This window comes from Galeopterus variegatus, unplaced genomic scaffold (genome assembly GCF_000696425.1).
Source record: "Galeopterus variegatus unplaced genomic scaffold, G_variegatus-3.0.2 Scaffold189, whole genome shotgun sequence".
Classification (NCBI taxonomy): Eukaryota; Metazoa; Chordata; class Mammalia; order Dermoptera; family Cynocephalidae; genus Galeopterus; species Galeopterus variegatus.
Genome location: NW_007726300.1, coordinates 720,446 through 746,750, shown reverse-complemented (window position 1 = coordinate 746,750; position 26,305 = coordinate 720,446). Strand labels below are relative to the sequence as shown.

General features: G+C 39.8%; 1 protein-coding gene across 1 annotated transcript; it reads left to right on the top strand.

Moving 5' to 3' along the window:
- Positions 1-1,980: 1,980 nt before the first annotated feature.
- On the top strand, positions 1,981-25,933 carry LOC103583348 (formiminotransferase N-terminal subdomain-containing protein-like). The gene is made up of 3 exons (XM_008564689.1): positions 1,981-2,096; positions 4,729-4,824; positions 25,617-25,933. Exons 1-3 carry the CDS (start codon positions 1,982-1,984, stop codon positions 25,931-25,933), a joined length of 528 nt encoding a protein of 175 aa, XP_008562911.1. The 5' UTR covers position 1,981.
- Positions 25,934-26,305: the final 372 nt, after the last annotated feature.

Below are 26,305 nucleotides of genomic sequence, written 5' to 3'. Positions count from 1 at the left end.
CTATACGAAGTTATTACGCTGGTGTTGCCCTTCGGCCCACGTGGCTCTGGGACACTCCGCGCCAGAAGTGAGACGGGAGCGCGCGCGGGTCCCTGCGGCGGGGCTCCAGCCCGAGCACGCGTTACCGCCGCCCGGGCGAGCGTCCTTGCGGCTGCCGGCGTGCTCGTGGGGCGCGCGCCGGAGGCAGGTGATGGGCGAACCGGGCGACGCGCTTCGCTCAGTGCTGGCACTGCTGGTTCCTCCTTGGGGGAGAGGCAGGGATTTGGTCTGTCACCGAAAGTCATCGAGCCAACGGTGATGGAAGGGATGGGAGGACTCACATCTCCCTGTCCCAAACCACAGAGTGTTTTGGGGGCTTGCGTTTGGGTCACTTTCTTAGAGGAAAGTGCTGTCCAAGCCCTGGTAATTCCTCGCGTTTCGGCTTTTTGCTGTGAAGGTAGTTTTTTCTAACACCATCTTTGTGTGATTTAGCTGTCCACAGGGAATCAAAATGTGGAATGAGAGGATGAAACTAATCCTTTCTTTTGCACTGTTAGGGGTTGCCATAAACACCATTTGTTAAAAAGCATAATTATGTTGGGAAAGTGCCTGATGAGACAATTAAGCTACATAAACACACTGAAAACAAATGAAAACCAGAAGACGCCCACACCCCTTGTGTAAAGCAATTTTTTGTTTACGTAGAAACTAGAGGGGTTTGGGCTGCTTTATTACAACAGTGTTATTATTGCCTAGAAAAACCTAGTGATCGAATACGTATTAGTTTTCAATGATGACATGAGGGTCACAGTGTGAAAACTTGCCTGCAAACCTGAACTAGCCAGGAAGCCCTGCACTCCCTTTGGGTTAAGATGATTAGGCCAACAAGCAGTCTTCAAGGACAGAAGCTTGCAGACTGATTCGTGGAGAGCACCGTGATTTGCACCAGAGTACTTACAGCTTAAACTCTTAAAGTTTGTCTCCGTGTTGGACACCACTTACTCCGCGTTGGACAGCATCCCCCACACGGAGAGCATTAGCTGACCCTAGTCAGATATTTGTTGAATGAATTCATGAGGCCCACATTCGCTTTTAGTTATTACATTTAAAAGAGGCTGAAATTATGATGGTCTGATCTTGAAAAGGAATTATTTTATTATTTTGAGATATTTTAATTCCTTTAAATCATAATATCATTTGTGGTATGAAAGATGAGTCAAAAAATGCCATTCTAGAGCACTAAAAAAATCAAAGCAAACTTCAAAACTTGTGTAATTAATCTATTTTCGACAAAGGAATCAGTTACATTTTTGGCATTATTGAATGACATGTGCCAGAGTATGTGTCATCTTTCAGTTCAAGGCAGAGTGTCCTGTAGAAAATTTCAAACTGATTTAGAAACTTTGGAGATCAAAGTACGAGGAGGAACTTAGTCAATCAAATAGTTGTCATTTAAAGCTCCCAAATAGGTCCCTTTTATTTGTTCATATAATGTCTATGGCATGGCCTATATAGATACTTTTCCTTTTGGTCACAGGAATAGCTTTTATAGGAATCAGCATATTAAATAATCTCCCTCATTCCCCTTTTCTGCATTTCCCAAGTAAGTCTAGTTTAACAAAAGGATCATGCCTATTTGTTAAATAGCACAGACCTTGAAAACAGGGATAAGCTAAAGAAGACCATGTTTTAAATGAAATAACATATTTTAAAGCAAAAGTTTCATTTAGATGACAGAATTCAGGCTGAGTAACTTGCCAGGTGTTTGCCAGTGTTGGTTCTATATTTGCATTTACCTATGTAAATGACCATTTACACATGGTCTCCTGTATGAGTCAATCTGAGGATTTTAACCTTTAGGTGTTCTTTAGGAATGAAATAGTGATCATATTATGACTGCCTGGTTTCCAAAATGTTATGATTTTTATGGTTAATGAACTTGGAAATATGAATCAATTGTAGAGGACTGAAATAATCATTTTTCTCCTATTCTAGAAAAATCATGTCTTCCTCCAGACTGGGGCTTCGTTTGGCTGCCTGTTTACTAAACATTTCAGAAGCCAGAAGAAAATACATTGTTGAGAACATAGCAAAAGCAGCTCTTCTTGAAAAAAATGGTAGGAACAACAGACAAGTGAAGAGAGTATTGTAATGTTTTGATAATACAGTCATTTTTGTACTCTGCACACTGTATCTGTGGAACGCTTTTCTTTCTTCCTTCCTAGATTGTCTCCCTAGTTCTCGAGCTGTTATAGTTTCTTCTACACAACTCCAGGACACTGAGATAGATCAGTTCCTCAGATGTGCGCATACGCAGCTCCGCATGGTTGCGTGAGTCTCTGAGATGCCAGTTGTTCAGGATACTGACAGACTTCCGAGGAAGATATATCTACGTAGAAGTTTAATGTTTTCCTCACGGGCTGTTTATTTGATCATTAATAGAATGAGCATGATTGTACATTATACTTTTCATTCAGCAGGTTAAATGAAAAATAACTTGCCAAATACCAACTACTTTTCAGAGCACTCCTGCCAGCAAAGCCCATGTTATCTTTATAGTATTATTATTTTTATTCCGTTTTCTCTGGATAAAGACTCTTAGACAATTGCATTTAAGTGATATGCATAAGATCACTCAGCAGTTCAGTGACAGAAGACTGGAACTCAAGCCTCCTTACAGTATTACCGTGAGAGATACTACTCTTTGTTTACCTGTCTTAAAATGCTCATGTGGTGACACGCAGTTTAATTATCATTTGTTTTTACTTTCACACACACGCAAAACACAGTGTATTTACACACGTACAATCATTTAAATAGAAATACTGTGTTATTAAATCAATAGCTTTTTGGCAACAGGTAAGCATTAGGATCACAGCCCTAAAGCATTTGAGACGGTGTATTTTAATTTCTGATTGTCATTTTTTGATGTGGTTACTACTTTTCATGAGAAAGAAGTGTTTTTCCCCAAACTGTCTCTAACTATGAGCATATTTAAGTTAATGTATTGCAACTTTGAAGGAGCCGGAAATGTCTATGAAAATTCCTGATAATTGCTGATCAGAAAAGTCCTTTGGAGTTGGGATGCACCTGTGCTTTAGCATATTCTTTGTAGAAAGAGCCAGAGTGCGCTCTTCACTGTCAGAAACAGTACATCTAATGGGATTGGGTTACCTGTCTCTGTGATTAAGTGAATGTGCAGAGACATTTGTGGAAGACACACACTGATGGACTCCTGGGTCTCAACTCACAGTTTTTATCAGCTTATTAGTGGCAGCAGCTCAAATGGAATTATAGCTATTATACTCCATGACAAATACCAAACAATTTACTTCTGCTGAGATTCATACTGACAGCTCCTCCTGCCAGCAGTCATTTTTTTCTATATGCAGGTTTAAGAAATTGCAGGAGAGAGTGTTTCATTCTTTCAGCATTTGATTCAATTGAAATCATGTGAAACTGAGAATAAAAGCTTTTTAGAAGAAGATTTAGGATGAAAAAAAATAAATCATATCTTTTTTTTTTCCAGGAGCAACAGTATTTTGAAAAACCACATAAAATAGGAGGTTGCGTGATCTTGTTCTTGCCTTAACTTTTATAGTTTTAAAAATTCAGAGAAGGTAGTACTAGTTAAGAAAATGAACCTGTTGTTTTACAAATATTTTAAAGGCATTTATTTTTAAGTGAGTGGAATAAAACTATATAAGCTATATTTTGTCTAATTAAGCAATGTGAGTGCATTTAAATGGCCTAGAAAGGTCTTAGGTAAAGGAATTGAGTTATAAATTTTAGACCTACATCAGGGCAAGGCTCTATAGATGCTCGTTTGGCTACGCCTGAGTGACATATGTTTATCTTCTCACATTATTAAAATTAATGGTGTAGGGCTGCTGTAAGCTCTGTAGTTCCTGGGTGTAACTTATTTTTCCTTTGCCCTGAAAAGATTGATTGTTAAGATGCCAGAGGACAGGGGGACAAGGTATAATAGCATAGCTAAAGAATTAATTACCGCCTGAAAACTTTTGTCCTTCACTTTGAATTTGCTTTTGTAGGCATAAGGAGGACTTTTAAGGAGCCTGGACCAGGCTTGTAAACTTCAAAAATAACTTTGGGGTTATATATGGCTGCCACACAAGGGTATGGCAGTTTTCTCCTTCAGGTTACACATTCAAGTGAATCAAAAGCCACCAAAAGCTGGAAGTTGTTAACTTCTGAAGGCTGTTGGTGGCCTCTGAAAAGATGGTGGAGTCAGAACAGTTTCTAATGGACAGGTGCATGCATCCCCGAAGCCTCTGGTCTAGGTACTAATTGGCCTGTCCTTGCTTTTCCAGATGTCAGATCTTGATCCAGTTTCATTTCCTTCCATTTGGAAGGAAATATTGACAAAGCCTAGGAGATGAAATTGATAGGGAACAAAATTGAGAGTAATAAGATTTGGCCATTGTAAAAAGGGGCTATCATCTTAGACTGAGTTAAGAGAACTTTGGCAAATTCAGTAGCAAGTCCAAGAGAAGGACTCTCGTAGACATTAAAGGCTTGTGTCTGAACTGAGTCATCTGGTTAAATAATAAGATGCTGTAAGAAATGGATGTTCTTATTCATGAATTTCATGCTTAGCCAATATCATTTTCAAAGGTCATATCCCAGAATTGTTCTGCTAAACTAAATTTGATTATATAAAGTATTAAGGTTTCATCACAGAAAAAGATTTCTTGCATCTTTTTTTTTTGTCTTTTCTTTTTTTAGTAGGGCAGAAACATCCTGAAGTATCAGTGCTCAATATATTTTCTGATCAAGACTACAACAGATCAGTTATTACAATAGCAGCTTCCATTGATACGCTGGGTAAAATTTGTTTCTTTATGTATATGTCTTTTTTTTGATGAAGAGTAGGCTTCAGGTAGACCTGAATGTTCTTTAATCATTAATTTCCTGTGTAAATCTAAAGACTCCCCTCCATTAAGTGAAGAGTCTACAACAAAACTATATTTCATTATTTTCCTGAATAAATATATCTCAAACATTTCCTCTGGGTCCAAATTTAATAATGCTCTTTTGCTGAAGATGATCACATATCCTTTGTGGTTAAGAAAAACATCTTCAGGTTTTAACCTGTGAAGTAATAGTGAAGTCAGCCTTAACTTCACTGAGAAGCTGGAATGGAATGAAACACTCTAAGCAGTTGTGTTTTGGGTTGGGAGCCTGAAATCTTTAATTGGGCAATGGGTTGAAATAAAATGGGCTCCGAGCCTCATAGAGATGTTGTAAGGTTTAGTAGGAGAATTTGAAGAATCACAATTGTTTAACAAACACCTGTATTATCTTAATATTGCTCAGTATAGGATTCAGAATATTTTCAAATAAGCTTGTTTTAAACTTGGCAGATTGTTTTCTTTTCAAAAGGTATGTTTACTTAGAAAGCAAAGAGCTGACGATAAACTCCCAGCAAGCATAGGACAAATTATCTTGAATGTTAATCATAAGATATAAAGTCTGCTTTTATCTTTATTGCTAAAATGGTCATACTAATGAAAACTCAGAGTAATAACATAAAACTTGTAGGTGTCTATAATGTATATTTATTTATTTATTTATTTATTTATTTTTCCTTTTGTCTTTTTTCGTGTCCGGCAATGGAGCGCAACCCTCAGTGTCGCGCCCGTACCGGACCGGGACCGGCAACGGGATCGCAACCCTCGGTGTTGCTCCCGCACCTCGCTCAGCCAGTGAGCGGGAACCGGTGTGTATGTGGGATCCGAACCCTCGGCGGGAGCGCCGCCGCGCTCCCAAGCGGTGCACTGTAGCAGTGCGCCACTGGGCCGGCCCTATAATGTATATTTAGACATAATAATTCAATGAAAAATCTAATTAGTGGACAAGAGCAAAACTAAAATAAGTGTGCTTTTAAAAATTTATATTTAATACAATTACTCATAAAACATTCTGAAAATAACAAGGAATTTTATCAGATTAATTGAAGAAACTGAAAAAGTTTAAAGTAACTAATTGTAAAGATATAACAAAATTGTATAAGACCGATAAACATTGCTTAATTCTTCCATTTGGGGGAGGAAAAAGCCAAAGGAAATGTGAAGTTTTGTGACTGTTGGGAGGTGTGCTGAGGGGAAATGTTGAATCTTTTATTTTTCATTATTTTGGATGAAAAAACAATCTTCTATACAGATTACAAAAGAAAAGCAACTAGTGGGATAACAAAATCCTAGCTTCTCCTTCACATGTGCTTGAACGTTTAATGAGTGATTTTTACAATTGCACATTTTTAGGCAGTTCTGTTCTGGCTGCCTGCTTGGAGGCCTTTCAGGCCATCAATATGGAGCTTTAGGAGGGGATCCACCCTTGTCTGGGAGCAGTGGACCTCATTTACCCTCTCTCTGGTGTTGGCTTGGAAGAGTGTGGTGCGGTGGCCAGAAGTAAGAGAAAGTTTGGGGTCATGTGTTATTCCTCTTTGGAAACTGTTTTTAGAAACCAAAACAGCTTGTGACAATAGAATCACTGCTCAACTCCTTGGGAAAAGTCCATCTTGAAGAAGAATTGTAGCAACAGTAGCATTCATGGGTTGCACAATGTGTCTTTCTGACTCACTCATCCTTCCACCTTGCACCCCATGACATTATGGAACAGTAAATGCTGTGGGATGTAACAAAAAAGTGAAAAAATCTTCAAAAATTTTGTTCCTTACAAATTCACAGTAGATCATGAGGCAACAACAATAGTTTCCGTCGAGTTCCTTTGACTCTTAAGGGTGGAACAATGGTGTGTTTTGCCCATCTGAGTCCTATTTTCTTGAGCAGGGGTAACGATGAGGTTGAAAAACCACTTAAATGTTAACTCTTACCCCCCTTTTCCTCTGTTTTTTTCTTGTTTCTCTCTGCACAACTCTCTAAGATTTTCTTTAGAGCTGAACTGTCACATGCATGACTTCAGCCCAAGGGGTAAGTTTAATTTGGAAAATTTGAGTTATGTCACTTGAGGTGTTTTTGAATTAGGCAAATTGGGAGAAAAGAAAGACCTTTTGCCTGGTCTGTCTAGCTGGACCACGGTTAATTACGAGATGCAGAGACTCATAACCTTTGGGGAAAAACCCACTTTAGGATAATTGCATTCTTTTCTATATGACCTCAGAAATCCTTCTATGATGTTGGCTAATTTTTATTTAATAGTGAATTGTCTAACATTTGAGATGTACTTCAGCTGCATTAAGCACCAGAAATAGGAAATGAGACTTGTTTCCAAAGAAGTACATCACTGCTTGTGCTGCATTTTAATGTGACCTGACAGTTAAGGGGTTATTTCCCAGGGAAATCTTGGCCCCAAATTTTCTTCACTTTTTATCCAAGGAAGAGTTAAAATTCAGCATGAGGGAAAATATGTTTCACACTAAAATGAAGAGTTCAGAATTGTCCAGACCAGAATAATGATTTTAATTGTCTTCAAGACAATGATGGACAATTACATGAAATCTCAAATTAGCCAGTACGTGAAGTTCTTCATTACATCAGGACCAGTCCACCCCAGATGTTCGTCGTGTGCAGGAGACGGTTGAGAATCAGTGGGTCTGGACACAGTATTTCTTTCTTCCCTTGCCCTTTTGCTTCATTGGCAGCTACTGTACCTCATGATTTAAACATGGACATTTCTAATTAAATGAGAGCTCAGCTGCATTCTTGAACTAATTTATAACATTTGATTTGAAATGTAATAGCTTCAATCTTCATCTGATTAAATACAGTCATATACTGTACATGGTTACTATTTTGATGCTCCAACATGCAGTTTTTATTTTTATATTCCCCTTTCTACACAGCTGTTCATCTAATATCATCCAATTTTTTTAAGGTTTTTTTTTTTGTAACAGCGTGCTCAGGCATTCTTATAAAGCAGAAGTATTCACATTCTGGGATCCCACTGGTCTCAGAGTGGTGAAGGGAGGTTTTTCACTAGACTAAGGCCTTCCCAGGGAAACCAACTTTAAGATGATAATTTAGCAAGCTTTCTTTGGGACAAAAGGCAATGGATAATTTTCTGGTTTCATAAAAGATAGTTAGTACTGATATATGTAATTCATGTATGCTTTGTCTGCAAAAATTCTGAATAATATATCGAAGAACTTTTTGGTATCACCTATAAGCTTGCTTCCTTGCTTACACCTTAAGGAAAAGTTTCTTAAATTGGGTCCAAAATTGGTGTTCAGGGGTTTATAAATACCACCAACATTTTTTGCAAGTTTTCATGCATGTGCATTTGTAGAGAAGCACTCATGTAGTTTTGCATATAATTTTAGTTTGAGAACTTCCAGAATGAAAGGCCCAGACGTGAGGACTAGGGTGGCTGGCTGGAATTTAGAGATGGGGTGGGATGGGAGAGGCATTCCTGGGAATGTTAAGAAATGAAGCCCCAAGAAGTAATCAGAGGCCAGATTATGAAGTTCTAAATGCCAGGTTGAGGAGTTCAAACCTTATCCTAAAAGCGAAGGGAACCATTGAAGCATTCTAAGTAAGAAGATAGTGTGATTGGCTTTGAATTTTAGAAAGATCACTCTTCCTGCATGTAGAAGATGCACAGGAAGCAGACAGACAGTGTGGAAAGATGATAGTGGCCTAAAATAATAGAGAATGGACAAGTTCCATGGATGTTGAGGAGTAGGGGACAAAGCAGTGGTATGATAGTGTCATTGTTTACAAATGATGGAAGAAGGGATTTGGAGGGGAAAGAGCGTGAATACATGTTGTACTTGCTGTCATTTGGCAGTGGATATACCATTTAGAGAGTTCAGAAGAGATATAGATCTAGTCTATATTTATTTAAAGCTTACAGGTTTTCTCAATATTTTCTACTTTGGTTTTCATTTTCTATAAAAACCCATATTTGATCTTTTAGGCTACATCTCACTTTGTCTCATAAATTAGGCTCATCTCTATTATGCCTCTAAAATTTTTCCTCTCCTCCCTCCCTCTCTCTCTTTCTCCTTCCTTCCCTTTCCTTTCTGTTTTTACCAAAATGATACATACATGCGACAGAGAGTAAAATATTCTAGTGTTTATTGCAAAAACTCTAAGTACCCCCTTTACACCCCTCTGTACACACACTTCACTTTCCTCCTCCTCAGAGCCAAGTACTTTCAATTCTTTTACCTTATTATTTAGGATTTAACTGCAGATATCTAAATATCATACTTACATTGTTACTTCTTAGTTTTTCAGTTTTAGGCATTATCTATCGGCTTCTCACTGCAGGTGAGAATTTAGCTTCCTCTCACCCCACTTCTCATTCCCAACACACACACACACACACACGCACGCACACACGCACACACACACACAAACACACACACTTCCCAGTCCTCCCTCAATATAGTTATATCAAGATTTGGATCAATATTTAGTGGTTACGTTATTGTAAGTAAACATTATTAACAATGAATCATCTAGACTGTTATTATAATTTTACACTTTCTGCATAACTTTTTCTTTTTGCTGGATTTGATCATTATCTTTTTATTTGTTTGCTTGGGGTTTTATATACTTACCACTGGTTTAACTGCAAGTTTTCTATCAATAACCACATCTCTCCATGCATTTATATAGAACACTCCATGCATTGAGTAGTCTATCAGTTTCATCTTCTTAAAGAAATATTTTCTAGAACTCTCTGACCTGTTCAGTTAGGACCTCTTGCCTTCAGTGTGTTGAAGATAACTGTCATCCTGGGGTCTCCCTTTGCCCACACCTTCAGGGTTTTCTTCATCTTTCCCCTTGTTGGATCCCCTGGTTCCTGAACCTGAATCCCATGTGTTCTCTCTCTCTTTTTTTTTTCTTTCTTGGTTTATGTCCCTGTGTTGGTGGAATGCATCCTCTAGTAGCTTTCTAGGACAAAAAAGTACATTTTTGAGACCTTGCATGTCTGAAAATGCCATTATTCTACCTTCACATTTAATTGCTAGTTTAGCTAGGCACAGCTTCTAGGTTAGAAATAATTTTCCTTTAAACTGTGGTATTGAGTTTTTACTTCCATGTTATATAGAGACTTTTGAAGCCTCTCTGATTCCTCATCCTTTATTTTTCTCTCTGGAAACTTGTGAGAGCTTCACTTTGTTCCCACTGTTAGGAAATGTCTTTGTCCTGCCTTTGTCTGTATCTGTTTTCACCCATTATGTTGGATACTTGGTGCTTCCTTTTAATGCTTGAAACTCTTATTCTTTAGTGCTGGACAATTCTCTTGAATTATTCCATTGATGATTTCTTCCATTTTCTTAGTTTTTTCTGGAAGCCTCATTATTTGGGTATTAGAACTCTTGTACTGGTTCTCTACGTTTTTTTTTTCATTCTCTGTCTTATTTTCCGTTGGTTTATATTTTTATAATACCTTTTGACAAATTTCCTCTTCTTTATATCTCAAGCCTTCAGTAAGCTTTTCATTTCTTCTATATTAATTTCTGAGTGCTTTTATTTACTCTCTGAATGTTCCTTTTATTTGGTTTTTTTTTTTTTGTCTTTTGTCTTTTTTCTGTGTCCGGCAACGGATCGCAACCCTCAGTGTTGCCCCCGTACCGGACCGGGGACCGGCAACGGGATTGCAACCCTCGGTGTTGCTCCCGCGCCTCGCTCAGCCAGTGAGCAGGAACCGGTCTGTACGTGGGATCCGAACCCTCGAACGGGAGCGCCGCCGCGCTTCCCAAGCGGCGCACTATCCAGTGCGCCACCAGGCCGGCCCCTTTTATTTGTTTTTAAAAACAACATTCTGGTTTTATCTTATGAGTGCATTTTCAGTGGATAATTTTGGCATTTTCTTCTTCCCACCCCATTGCTATTTTCTGTGTGTTTGAAAGGCTCTCCTTAGATGTCTTACGATTGCTGGTTGGCTGCTTACTCTAAGGGTGATGCTAAAAGGCTGAATGGATACTCTGAGTAGGTAGGTGGGGTTTGTCAGCTGTAGGGTGATCTGGTTGGGTCGTTTCTTTGGGGAGCTCCTACATCAGTATTATTTTGTTCTTTACTCTTGGGCTTTTCAGGTTCCCCAGAGAAGGATCTTCCTGTCTTCAGCCTGAAGTGTAGACACAACTGCCAGTGTTTTAGGAGCTGAGTTACAGAAGAGGGCTGAAAAAGTCTGAATGTTTAGTTTGTAAATGTAAACGTTCTCTTAATTCCTCTGTTTTCATGAGCCACCCCTGCCTTCCGCTGTGCTCGGTGTCCCCCATCCCAGACACCTCGTGTTTTACCTCTTGAGTTTTCTGCAGGGTGGAGACAGGGCAGTTGCGTGTCTGCGTGGAGTGGGAATGGGATCTAAGTGCTGCTTACACAGACTTCCCACCGGTCTTCCTGTTTTGAGCTCCACCTTTACCTTCCCTCCCAAAGTGAGGATGCCAGCCCTGGCCATTTTCAGGTGTCTGTGGTATAAGCCATGTTGCTTCTTCCTGTCCCTCTTGCTGCTTTGGGACTGCTAAATCATCACCTACCCCTTATATGTCTGCTCTCCAGCTCCCAGTGCTGTGGCCTCCTCTTCCATTTCTGTATGTTTGAGTTAATGCTTTAAAAAAATCTCCTTACCATCTTTTTCTTGGGGTTTTTGGACAAAGTAAAAGTAAACATATGGACTCACATTCCCATCTTTTCCTCAAGTCCCTACTTCTCTAATTCTTGGCGATTTTTAATTATCTCGAATCCTTCAAGAGCAATGAATTCATCTAATTTGGAGTCATTGGTAAATTTACAGGAATATTCTTATTTTGTCTGAGTTCTAACTTCATATTGAAGGTATTTAGTCTGAATTTCCGGACTTGTATAAATTTTTATAGACAATTTCTCTGCAGGATTACCATGGACCATAGTGCTTCTCGTAAGTTTTCCACGTCTTCCTTATTCAGTGTTGTCATGTGTGGGAGCCAGTGTCTCTGTAACAGGACACTGTTGCCTGTTCACACACAAACTTTATGAGAAGGATCAAGTGAGGATGGTGGGAAGGGGCCAGGGTAGAAGGTTCTTAGGCAAGTTCTCCTAATGATGTGCTGGTGAAAATGGGCTTACTTCACATTTAGGCTCAGAATAGTAAGCTTTAAGAGTCTAGACCATTGCTCTGAATTTTGTAAATGATACGGAAAGTTGCTTTCTGTTTTATGTCATTGATCAAACGAAATGTTTATGCAATGCCATATAGAGTTATTACTTAGAGGACCAGGAAGACAAAGTCCTGTATAATAAACTAGTTGTTGTGTGATTGATTTTCATTTTTGTGATTTCTCTTAAAATATATAAAACATTAATGAATTTGATTAGAATTATCAGCCTCGTAGATGTTTTTTTCGAGTATTTTTGTGACTTGGAGGACATGTGCCAGGACAGATTCACACAGCGTCAGCACTTGTGTGGTGGTCTCGAGCCCCTTCGATTACCTTATTACAGATTGTCAAAACATGGGCCGATCCGGCAAATTGGGAACAACTTCTCATTTCAAGAATTTTCTGCTCTGATTCTGCAGTTGCTATGGAGATAGTTTCATAAAACAGCATCAGTTTGGTTAAGATTAGTCAGTTTAGATACTGGGTTCTGATGTAGTTCTTGCCACCGTCGGCACTACTCTTGCTGCCGTAGTATAAAAACAGTGGTTGATTTTACAAGTATGTGTAAATGTATTTAGGACATAGCATTTAGTTTAAGAATTATAGGAGACTGCTACCAGATAAAAAGCTGAAAAAACAAAGGATTGTGCATTGGGAAAATACTTAAAATATTAAGATTGATTTCCGGTGACTTTAGTACATTTTAACTATGAAGGAGAGTTACCAGGTTGTTCACAAATGCATATTGCTACAGGATTAATAAATGCAAGAGAATTATGTTGACTACTCTAAAACAGAGGTACTAATAAGAAGGAAAAGGCCAAATGGGAGACCTGGGATAAACTAACTTAGTCTTCCATGACCAGCAATTAAGATGAACCCAACCACACCTGCAAAATCTGTGCTCTTTCCTCTTACTTTGGCTCTGCTGCAACCCAAAGTACCAGCAAGGTAACACCCCATGGGGCAGCTCTTGGCCAGTGGTGGACCAGAGCTGGTAGATAAAGGCTCTCCTCTTCTGTCCCTGAGATGGACAGTTCTGAGGCCCATCCCAGCAGGACTGAGTCCCAGTTGCTCACAGCCATGATCAGCTTGATAACACATCCTTGGATTGGCTTTGTCTTCTTCCCTGATTCATTCTTGATCTACAGTATAATGACGGGTTTGTTGAAATATTGATCAGAATAAATGTCCTGTAAACTCCTAATCGGGACAAATACATGGAGTGCATGAAATCTTTGCTGCCTGAATATACACCTTATAATTCTTTCGTAGTCTAGAAGTCACATATAAGATTTATAGTTAAATACTGGGAGACCCCTCCTCCCCTACCAACCACTTGACCTACGAAAAGGGTCTCTTAGAATACTCAGGTTTAAGCCATGGGTCATTGTGGGAGACATTAAACATTCACCCCTTCCTTGCAAAGGCAGCCATAGAGGGGTGCCTTAAAGTTCAGGAGCTTTTATGTTTTCTGATTTTCGGTAGATACCTACCTACTCAGAGGTTGGTATTTTATATGATCACTGGTGGTGGTTTAGAGAATGTGGACCTAATAGGGAACTTACAGCAGGTGACTGAATACCAGTCTAACTTTTGAGCCCAGGTCCCCTAACTTTGGAGGTGCTTTTCCTGAATTCCTTCCTTTTTTTAAAATCCCTCCTTCCTTCCTAGCATTTACAGTGCCTTCCAGTGTCAAGGCCACTAGGATTAGAAAACTATGAAGAAATGACATCATGTTAGTGGCATTGATGGACCTGTAAGATTAAGTGCATAAACCCAGGTCTCTTCACATACCTCATGCCACCAACCCATCCACCTGGTCCCTATTGGTGGAGTGAGGATGTGCTTCTCAGGAGACTCGGCGTGTGATAATAATAACAGCAGCAACATATGGTTACAATATTATTATATTATAATAATTATAGCATCATTATTAAATTAATTATCATTTATGTGACTATTAAACTGCATGTATTAAGTGGTTCATTGTCTAATTTTAATTAACCAAAAATATATAGTAAGATAATATCTTGAGATATTGTTATGCTTCTCTTTCCCCCATAGCCTATACATGGGGTTTTGCTACCTTGGGTGGGGGGAGTGTTATAGGATAGTCATGGTGAGAATGAGGAAGTAACCCTCAGTGGTCATATTTGAATTTTTTTTTTTTCTTTTTGTCTTTTTTTTTTTCGTGCCTGGCAACGGGATCGCAACCCTCGGTGTTGCGCCCGCACCTCGCTCAGCCAGTGAGCGGGAACTGGTCTGTATGTGGGATCCGAACCCTCGGCAGGAGCGCCGCCACACTCCCAAGCGGCGCACTGTAGCAGTGCGCCACCGGGCCGGCCCCATATTTGAATTTTTGACAATCAAAAGCAGAGGCTTTGGAGAGTAAGACACAAAGTTTGCACCATAGCAATAGTATTAGAGAGAATAGAGAAAGAGGGAGGCCACCTCACACCCTGCCCCAAGGGAGATGAGAGAACTGTGGTGAGGTTTAAGAGGAGGACATAATAAATAGTACATTTCTTTCTCTCCCAAGTTTTGTACCAATTCCACAGAAGAAAAAGGCAGATGAGAAATGGAAATACTACCTTTTTACCAATGAAACTGATATTGGCAGCTGGGCTTACCCAACCAGAGGTTTAGCCAGCTTTATAGAGCCAGTCAGAGACAGCACTGGACAGCTCAGGCCTGCCTCTGGACAGCTTTATGGCAAGAGGAGTGGCCTGGACTGTGTGTTTTCTGCTGACAGCTAGTTACTAAGAAGGAAGAAGGAGGCAGGGGTAGGCCTGTGCATACCCAGTTTCTCTCCCAGACTCCCCTTCAGGGAATGAAAGTTGGGAGGGAGCAAGGCCAGCGTATTATATTCGATTCCTAGGGCAGCTGTAACGAAGTACCACGGACTGGGTGGCTTGAAACAACCGAAATTCACTGTCTCACAGTTCTGGAGGCTGGAAGTCTGAGATCAGGGTGTGAGCGAGCCTGGTTCCTTTGAGGGCTGTGAGGGAAGGATCTGTTCTATTTTGGCTTGTGCATAACCCTCTTCACGTTCACATGGCATTCTTTCTGTATATTGTCTGTGACCAAATTTCCCCTTTTTATGAGGACACCAGTCATGTTGGATTAGGTGCCCAACCTTTTCCAGTATGACCTCTTCGTAACTAATTATGTCTGCAATGAGTCTATTTCCAAATAGGGTCTCATTGTGAGAGGCTAGGACTTCAACATATGAATTTTGGGGGGATGCAATTCAATCTGTAGCAGACAGCAAGACCAGCAGAACTCTTTCCACGTGGAAGGATACATCAGCGACAGGCAAGAAGTGTTTTTCTCCAAAAAGAGATTGAGAGAGGTAGGAATGGGGCGTGTAGAAATGGGCATTGCCTGAGAGACAGGTAAAGGGGGGGGGGCTGTCGGAAGGGGGATAGCAGGACTTCACTCTTTTGGGGGACAAATGGTGAGAGGTAGGGCCAGATTTGAGACCACTGAGAGATTTTGTTGAGCACTGTCTATAGCCAGTGGCCAGGAAGATACCTGGGACATGAACTCACACAAGGAAACTGAACTAACTCATGCAAACCATTTGTTTGCCATTTTGGGAAGCACTGAATGGGTGCAAGAGCCAAGTTAACTCTTTGCTGCTGTGGGGGGTGGGCTTTATGTTAAAGGCTGCTTACACATTGCCAATATGTTGTACAGAAGGAGGATTCCTGGCCGTCCCCAAGGCTTTGTCATATCCCCTCAGAACTAGTCTTTGGAGTACCGTCAGCTTCTCAGTAGCACCCCTAAGAGAGTGATAGGTCCTTCACAAGGAGGGAGCAGTATATGGAAGCAACAGACCCAATACCAATCCCACTCACTCATTACCTGTGTATGTACTTGTGTACTTGCCTATGAGTTTCTGATCAGCATGAAATACCCAGTAACATCACATTGAGTGGCTAGACAGGAAAGCCAAATAGTAAGTGGGCAAAATAAGAATTTGGGAGCCGAAATCCTGAGTTCAAATCCCAGATCTGCTACTTATTTGCCAACTGACATTAGGAAAATTTTTTTAGTCTCTTTTTTAGGCTTTTTAGTTTTTGTACTTATAAGACAGGAAAATAACATCATCCTGGCAGGATGATTATGAGAAGTAATGATTGTACGTAAACCCCTGGTACTCTGTCTCCTACCAGTACATAGCGGTCATTATTTTTAGTGATTCCCTATGGCCGTAAGGAGGATGCTGACCAGTTGGGGCCTGGGCTGTTCCCTTCCACCATAAAGGGGTGGATCCCTCTTTTCTGTTTCATGTATCAAGATTCCAAATAAGGTGCCTTTTGAGAAAAGATGTTAGAAAACCACTTAAGTAGGAGATTTCTGAAGTGCTTTCAGCTCTAAAATTTTAAGTTCTATGGCAAACAGTTTCTCCTTTATCAGATCTTCATTTGCAAAATGATATTCAGTACCTATTTCAGAGAAATGTTATGAAGTTAAACAGAGATGTGTTTGTGAACATCCGCGTGATATTGGAGTACCTGTTATGGTTCCATTTCTCATAGTAAATTCTGGGTGACTGTCAGTGAAGTATAATAGAGCACCTTCCCCCAACAAAGCTGGAGCCACAAAATCTGTCCATGAAATAATTAGAGAGCACCACAGAACACAATGAAATGTTACTGAATACAGTAGAAGTTAAATATGTTAGGTCACTCAGGAAAGTGTAATTCTTTAAATGAACAGTATCATGTCTGCACAAAGTGGTAAATATATCAGCATATGCCCTACAAAGGAATAGGACGCTCCTTGTATACACGTCTCCATGAAAGTATATGTTATATATAAGCAAATAATAAGCTTCTTAGGTTATTAGATATGAAATATATGTAAAATGTGCCCCCATACCTAATATACCATATCCTTTCACAAATACCTATACTTATATCTATAGCTCCATGAAAGTATATGGTATATTAAGAGTTTGGGGGCACATCATTCTTTTTATAGTGAGGAGAGTGGATAGGTCAAATTTTTTCATTCTATAGCTGGAAAACAGATACATTAAGAACCTTACTCATAGTTTTCCATCAAGACAGCAGCGGAACAAAGGATCCTCACAACCATTTATTTGTTAGACCTTGCCTGAAACTTTTCATTAATTCTCTTTTTCAAAATTTCAAGCACCACAGGTAAGGTTAAAATTCACTTGTGATCACCTCTCCCATTCTCGCTTCCCTGAATCACTCCCTGCCAACTTATGGCGTGAGTATTGTGGGTCCCAATCCAGAATTCTCCCCATGCTTTCACTTACATATGTGGGTATTTCCAAAAGTTCATGGAAGGACTCGTATTATCTTTTAATTCTATTTTTCCTGTGAACTTTTTGAAGTACCCTCGTATGTGTATATACCTGTAAATCCAATATAGTATTGCTTGTATGCGTTTGTATTACACAGATTATCATATTGTAACTTTTTCATTTAGCAAGATATCTTGGAAATCTATCAATGGTATTGCATGTGATTCTAGCTCATTTCTTTTAACTGCTATATAGTTATTATAGTATGAGTATATCATATTTTATCTAGTTCCCTATTTGTGGACATTCCAGTTGTTTCCCATTTTTCCTAGTACAAATAATGCATCAATGAAAATTTGTTTTGTTTTGTTTTGTTTTTGGCTGTTGGCTGGTATGGGGATCCGAACCCTGGGCCTTGGTGTTAAACGACAAAGCTAACCACCCAGCCCCTGATGAAAAGTTTTGAATAATGTCTCTTGTACACACAGGTAAGGCTGTCTTTAGAGCAAATACAAAGGAATGGAATTGCTAGGTCCAAACATTCAAAAGGTTCTTTACAAATTAATTTTTACATGAAAATCAGCCAAGTGCTTATCCTGTGCTCATTTCCATAATAAGTTTTTTCTTTACATTTTATTCTTTCTCTACCATGCCAATAATAAATTGACAACTCAGAGAAGCAAGTGGAATTACTTTTTCTAAGCAAGGCCTGTTCATTTCAAATCATAGATGTTGTTATCAGCATATCATTATTTGCAGCTTATTTGTCCTTTTGAAGTGAAATGTGGTGGAGTAAATAGTAGCATCCAGTGATGTGCAATAGTTTTGTTTCCCCCCTTAAATTGTTTTCTTCTACTTCAAGAAAGAACAGGCACCAGAATGTGTCAGTCGAAATGCAATTTAGGAATTGTACTTGATCTCATTTTTCAGGCTAACGTTTCTGCTCTTTCATCATAAAGATCAGCTGCATTTTATTTTTTTCCAGTCCCTTAGAATAACATCCAGTTCTAGTCAGCATGTTTGATGTACTTCTCAATGATGTTCTAGCACAATAAATTTTTGTATCTCATGCATGTGTACATATGGTAAAAATTTCTTCAAGTTCTAGCCATGTGGGGGAGGAATATTGCGGTTGCTTTGTTAATGCAGTGTTTGTGTTGGAGCGGTTTCGGCCCGGCGCTTTAACTCTCAGCGCTGGGCGTAATGAGATGGCTTTGATGGTGGTGTAAGAGTCTAGTGGGATGGTCACAGCTTCACACTTCAAAGCCGAGCATATGGGGTGAATACTGGTTAGCTTTGTACTCTTCGGGGATGGTTGGGAGACAATTCTTAACAGCTCTGTTTAATGAAGACATTGGAAAAGAAATGTTCTATCTTTAAAATAATTTTGAATTGCAAAGAGAGAAATTTCCACCACTCCCTTCCATAGACTAAACTAAGAATAATTATTCCTAGTCTGCACTTAATTAGAGGCAGTGCAGCATCACACTGCTGAACTGTATTTTCAAATGCCACTCTTTTGAAATGTACTGTAACAAAATTAATCGGCCATTTTTATTTTAGGTACGTGTTATGAATTTAGGTAAAAACTTTTAAGGCTGTCTGTGTTACCATCTGAGAGATTTTTATGACTTCTGGTAGAAATTTTTTTCTCCTCATTAAAAAATACATAAATAAAAAAATCAACTAAACAAAAAACTTGGCTATATTAACAGCTATACTAAAACTGGAGGATGCTTATAAGATTTCAAGTCTAGCACCCAGTTTAATTTTTAGATTTTATGCTTTTTTCCCTCTACTTGATTGAGTCTGAAGTGATAGGGGTTGGAAAATACTCTTTTTAATTGGTATGTGCTTATGAACAGATTTGATACTTTTTTGAGTATCATTAGAGTTATGGTTTAAGAATAACAATAACAAACCACACATTCATGCAGTAGGTGAGAAGAAAGAGAATTTAACTATTCCTAGAGGAAAAGGAATGACAGACTTGAAGGTTTTTTCTAAGTCGTGCATGTTGGCTGTTATCAAAAATGTAACGAAACTGAGTTTATGGGTTATGTTCCTTGAGCTGCTGAAATGCATTCTGTCTAACAGTTCAATTTCAACTCCTTTTATACCAGTAGTCCTAAATTGCTTCTGAAAAAAACAAAAACAGAAGGGAAAAGGATGGTATGAAACACCACTGAAGTCGTGAAGTATGAGTTAGTGTAAGACAGGCAGATACATGTAATTAAGCAAATTCATGAATACTGTCTTTATGTACTACTTTTGCTATTGTATATTCTTAATAAAATACTGCATTTAGCCATAGTTATGTCTGCTGTAGGCTTAGAAGAGACATTTTGTAAGGATATTGTGGGCACTCAAGCGGGTGGGGGCGGGGGGGAAGGCACTCCCTGGCAATATGGCGCCCTTCCGGGTTCTTCTCCGCAGTAAAAGCCCGCGCCTCAACCAGTCACAGGTGAAGGCTCACCCCCGCCCCGCCCCGTCCAATCAGCTATCGCCCCGTCCACCCCCTATCCAAACCCAGAAGGCAGCTCCCTATAAATATACCCCCAGTCCTTGAATAAAGTGGAACTTCTCTGGTGAACTGTCAGCCCGGGTCTCGCGTGCTTCCTTCATCCGTCCGCCCTTTCACATTTGTGTTAAGGATATGAAGCTTAAACTCATCGCACCAAGAAATGTCTCATTTCATTGGTTCTCTCTTGGCAAAGAGGAATATAACCAAACTTATAGGAGTCTCTAAAGACTGAAAGTGCCAAATACACGTATGGCAATGGCTAAAAATCATTTTTAAGTAAATAAGCCCAGCTAAACATGAAGGGTAAAGTATGTGTATTTTAAAAATATTGTCATTAAATCAATCAATATGACTAGAGAAAATGGAAAGATTAGAACTAATAATAGTGGTAGGAAAAACTCAAAATGGGAGAAAAAACTTTAAAAATTGTCATTTTAACAGAGTCATTTAGGAAGCTGCAGAATTTTGTTTTGCCTGACTGCATGATGGCATTATAGTCTTTCTGAACAAGGTAATTCATATGTATACCTTGTCTAACAAGACTCACTGGCTTGAGTATCCCCCAGGTACATGTGGCTTTGACTGCTGTGGATGCAACTGCTGTTGCGAGGACAGCACATAAAACATGAACACATGGTGGAAAATTGATCCCATGGTTTCTCCCTAAGGATACAACATGTTCTTGCTGATGTTGAGCTCAGTTCTCATTTTGTTAGTGCAGTGACCCCTTCCTCTCATTTCTAAGTTTAAAATGGACACTGATATTCCAGGTTTGGTATCCACCATCTGCAAAGTGCTTAGGAACTGGAGTCAGTTCATTCAATTTAACAAATGTTTATTAAGTAACTGTAAGGCACTGCCTTCAAGGGAGTATGACACCCAGAAGGGGAAACAATAGTCCCCAATTAACTATTCAATACAAGTAGATTAGATTTGATGTATAAATAAAAATAAATAAAAGCTATAAACTATTATGTGAACATAAGAGAGGGAGGAACGAATTCCGGTGGAGGGGGAGCACGAATAAGAAGCAGGGATTGTTTAGGAGTGCTGCTTTCTAGGGTCTCACTGAGAATGCCACACGTCCCTGCTTTGAAAACCGTTGACTCCATTTAGTGGGAAGTGAACAAACAGCCTAGAGAGCTTCAGTTAACAGAGGCTTTCCAGCAGCTGTGCTCAGGACCTGCTTTAGATAATAATGCCACTTGCCTGAAAACTGATGAGACTTAGCTCCCACAGTCTTGAGCTTGAAGTATTCAGAATTTTTATCTCCTTCAAGAGGCCTATTTGATTTGCCTGATACAGACATTTAAAATTACAGGGATGATTTTTATATAGATTAATTGAGAAAATCAAATGATAAAATTGAAATGAGCTCTTTTGAATACACAGTTTTTATCAAAAATAAAATAGTTTGCAAGTAAGAAATCTTCTAACTAAATATGAGACATTTCTTTGAAATGCAGTCTGTCTAAATTTGTTTTTCAGCAAAATTGCAAATACTGACCTGCCTTTGGCCTTGGGGTTTCAATCACTAGAAACACAAATGTTATTTCCTTGAGTAGGAAGAGTGTATTTTACTTGTCTCTATTACTAAATATCATTTTGGCCTTGGTTGTCTCTTCACTGTAATAAGAATAATGAAATATTTCATTTTCTTGCTTTGTTAGAGAATAAGGATTAAGTTTGACTTCTTCCACCACTAATTTATGTAGAAGAAGTAATGGAAGCGGAGTGTTGTTGAAATATATGGGGATTTCTGTTAAGTGGGAACAAGGAAGGTATTCAAGAATTTTCAGAATTCAGAATGTAGTAGTGTTGGCTTGCAAAAGGGAAAGGAAGTATTTATTAACTCCTGTGAATGAAGCATTACGTTAGATTATTTTCTTAGTTTACCGACTCTTAATTTCTCTATCCATTCTATGGGGTAGTTTCTTTTTTCTCTTCTCTTTTCTCATTATTTTTCTCTCCTTTTATCTTGCTCTTTTTCCTCTTGGTTTTATTAAATAATTTTAAAGTAAATTCCAAAGATTTCACTGCTATACACTTAATACACATCTCTAAGCAATATGGATATTTTCTTACATAACCACAATGCCATTATCACACCCAACAAAATGATGATTCTTTGATACCATCGAACACCCAGTGTATAATCCAGGCAAACATCTTTCTATCGTGGGCTTGTTTGAATCTACATCTAACATGGTTTACACATCACACTGATGGTTATATCTCTAAGACTTTTTTGATCTAGTCAGGCCCCCAGTCCCCCTGGCCCCCCAATTTTGCCTGCCTTTACTTGTTGCAGAAACCAGCTCAGCTGTCCTATAGAATTTCCATATTCGGGATCTTTTGGTTTCCTTGTGGTGTCACCTGATTTGTGTCTTTATCCCTCACATTTCCTGTAAACTCTGTTAGCTCTAAAGGGCTTGATTTTTTGAAGTTCAACTCTTCTGGCAAGAATTCGAAGATAGACTGTGTGCTTCACACTGCATCACATCAGGAGGCCGCCACGTCTGGGATGTCACTTCTGGTGATGCCAATATGAATGGCCTTTGTCTGCCAATGTAAGGCTCCTAACTGGCTTTTCATGGGGGTTTCATCTATTGATACTCTTTGCCTAAATCAATTATATTTTTAGGAGCTGAGAAGTGGTGATTTTCTAATTCTGTCATTACTTCCACATTTATTAGTTGGATTTTTTTAATTAAAATTTTCTATTAAAAATTTCTTCCCTCATCAGTTTGGGTTATCTGGCTACCCTGAAATACTGTTCATACAGGAAAGGAAGGATAAGAGCTTATTTTTTTCTTTTGATTGACATTGACAAATTTCTGGATAAGGAGTTGGTGCTTTAGAGGAAACTTTCTTTTATTTCCATTTTGTAGATAGAGAAGTAGAGACTCAGAGATATCATGTAAATTGTTCAAGATGCCAAATAGCTATTAAGGAGCAGAAATAGTATTCAGTTCTATATCTTCTTGCCTCAAAAGCATGTTTTGTTTCCACTAAACCAAAATGTACTGCATGCCCTCAAGCCTTCAATTGCTGACAGCTGGGGGTTGCTACTGCCTCCGTCTCTAGATGCTTTGCTCTTTAGGAACCAGGCTCCAAGATTCGTCCTTTACAGGCATTGTGAGCTGTACAAATGTATGCAGTGCTCCAGAACTGAAGCTCCAAAGAGTGGTGCTGTCCTGGATAGGTAAAGAGCTGGGCAGAGCCAGAAAACATGTTAGAGCATTTAGTAGGAGGGGCTTTGAGGCATCACAGTTTGTGCTTTAGGCTGCTGCAGTGGCCAAAGTGTGAGTCACTCTAAGTTAGGGTTGGAGCAGATACCGTGACCAGAACAATTTGGAGAGTTTCAGATGTTCAGATGTCTTAACATCTTAACTCTCCTAAACGTTTTCCCATTTCTCTTGCCTCTTCCCTCCCCCTGCCATTCCAGATTTGAGGGGAGAATTTACCTAAATGCCTAAACATTATTTTGCAATGCCTAAACCTCAGGTGACTGTGTCCCTGGCAACTCCCCCCTCTTCCCACCGGCTGTGGCTTTTCAGTATCTTAAAGAAGTGTTAAAGAAGCAGACATCACTTAGGGCTAAAATAAATTTAGGAGATTTTTGTGGCCTCAGAGTGTCTACAACATCTTGGGCGGGCAGTACTGGAGTCCCTACCTGACTCAGAGAAAGAGCATTTTCCAACTTTTTACACCCCAGTGGTATGAAATCTTTTTTTTTTTTTTTTTTGGTGTTGTCCACCATGCTCACCCAGTGAGCTAACCAGCCATCCCTATACAGGGATCTGAACCCGTGGCCTTGGTGTTATCGGCACCACACTCTCCTGAGTGAGCCATGGGCCGACCCTGAAATCTTTTTTTAGTGTCCTGCACATTTCACACCTTCGATCAACATGGCAGCCCACATTAGATTTCCTTTTTTTTTTTTTTTTTTTTTTGGTGTTGTCCACCATGCTCACCCAGTGAGCTAACCAGCCATCCCTATACAGGGATCTGAACCCGTGGCCTTGGTGTTATCGGCACCACACTCTCCTGAGTGAGCCATGGGCCGACCCTGAAATCTTTTTTTAGTGTCCTGCACATTTCACACCTTCGATCAACATGGCAGCCCACATTAGAAACGAACAGACAAACCCAGAAATTGCAGCTGGGGTTTTGTATGTTTCTTGTGTCCAGAGACCTGTCTCAGCTCTGATGTTCCCTGGTGTACCTCCAAATAAGAAGTCCCACATGCCTGCTGTACCAGCTAGAGTGCCAAACTCCCTAAGCACCTACATTTTATGTATCAGACAGAAAAATGTGTGCTATCTCTATCCTCTGTTACAGGGGACTGTAAATAGCCCCTTGAAAAGATGCCAGAGCTGTAAGCAGAGGTCCTCTGGAGCAATAATCTAGAAAAAAACAGAAAAGCAGTTCTGTAATCTGCCTTGAGAAGATAAAGTCAGATACAGAGAATCCAGATACAAAGAATGGCAGAGGAGGATGAAAAAATGTTCTGTCATTTACAGTAGCCTCCACTTACGTTTAAATATTAGGATTTCTTTCAGAACACCTGGCACAGAGCTGTCCAGTAGCACTTTCTGTGATGGTGGAAAGGTTCTATATCTGTGCTGTCCAGTGTGGAGACTGCCAGCCATATGTGATTGCTGAGCACTTGTAATTTGGCCAGTGCAACTGAAAAATATTTTAATTTAATTTTAACTAATTAGAATTAAAATTTAATAGCACACGTAGCTGGGGGTTATCATACTTGTATTGGACGTGTAAGGTTGAACCTGTAAGGTTCCTGACCCTTGCGCTCAACTTTTTGTATCTCCTAGCAATATATACAAGTTGGGGCTTTTATAGAATTGTTCAAAAAATGGAGGCATCAATTTCATTAATCCTAGTGATAAATTTGTGTGTGAAATTATATTTGTAATGGGTTAGAAATTCAAGCCTCCTTGTATAAAGGCAGACTTTTATTAAAAGAGTAATTTCAAGGTGTCAGGCTAGGGCTCACAGACCCTTCAAACCTGTTGTACAGAATGGGTCACAGACCCTTCAAACCCATCCTTGGGCTGGGTCACAGACCCCTCACATGCCATGCAGACTGGGTTACAGACCCATCATATACAGGTTGCGAGCTAGGTAACTGGAAAAGGTCCTGGGAGTTACTGGCAAAGTTGACATGCTTTATTCCAACACGAGCTCAGTCCCCAGCCTCTGCAGCAGCAGCAGCATTAGCAGCCTGGTGGCCTCCAGCAGCTCTAGTGGCCTCTGGGGCAGAGGCAAATGTTGTCCTGGGGTCCTGTGCATCAGAGCCGTTCATCCTTTGTACTTAGGTCAAATAACCAAGGAACGCCTGGGTGAATATGTGCAGTTATATCAGACAATAACCTTGTAAGGAACACCTGGGTGCACGTGTGCCATTAATGTTTACATTAAACAGGCTAGGTCATTCTTGGCAAGATTCCAAACATCTTGGGGAGCCCAACAATTTGTTTCATTTCCTTACACAAGGGAAAATTAATTATGCTCAAACTTTAATTTTTAAAATTTGTATAAACTATGTGCTTTAGTGGTGATAGTTACATGACAGTGTCAACTTAATGCCACTGCACTGTACACTTAGCAATGGTTAAAATGATACGTTTTATGTTACGTATATTTTACCACAACAAAAAAATTATATGCTTTTTTTTTCTTCTATTGGGCCTGATTTTGATTTAGTTTTGTTAAATTTCCCACTGACACAGGCCTTGCTGAGAGTCTGGTCCTGCAGGTTCCTGGCTGCAGCATGTTTCTGTTCAGTGAAGCCGACCTGCCTGAGAAGCGCATTCTTGTCCATAGGAGGAAGCAGCTGGGCTGGTTCTCAAGGCGGCATTTCAGTGCTCTTGATCCTGACCTGGGAGCGGCTCCCTTCCCGAGATGTGGTCTAACAGGTTCTGAGTGTGGATTTTGTTCTGCTGTGTCCCTTTTTAAACTTGATAATAGAATCCTGAGGTCTCCTTTATTTGGTCATTCCCTCACAACGCAGGGAGTTACAGTAGTGGCTCCTTATTGCATTGGGTGAGGGTCTCCCCTGGGTTCTTCCTCTCTCCCAGACCCCTGTAAGCTACCCAGCAAGCCTAGAAGCTCTCATCACACGTTGGATGAGGGCCCCAGGAATGATAGCCAAGATACGTGACAAGCCCTGCAACATGGCCACTGATGATGAGGATCTGTGTCAGGTATGGGGCTGCCTCCTGTGTGTGATGCAGACACCTGGGGGGAAGAGTGGGGATTTAGGTAGAGGGGACTTTTAGCTAGTAGGAAGGTACTTCAGTACTTGAACATCCAGTGTAGCCAATTTGGTGCTTACTGTTGGAAATCAGTTCTAGAGCACCCTGGAGAAAAGCTTTCCCAGACAATGGGCTTCTAGAACAGAGAGAACACATAAAGGGGA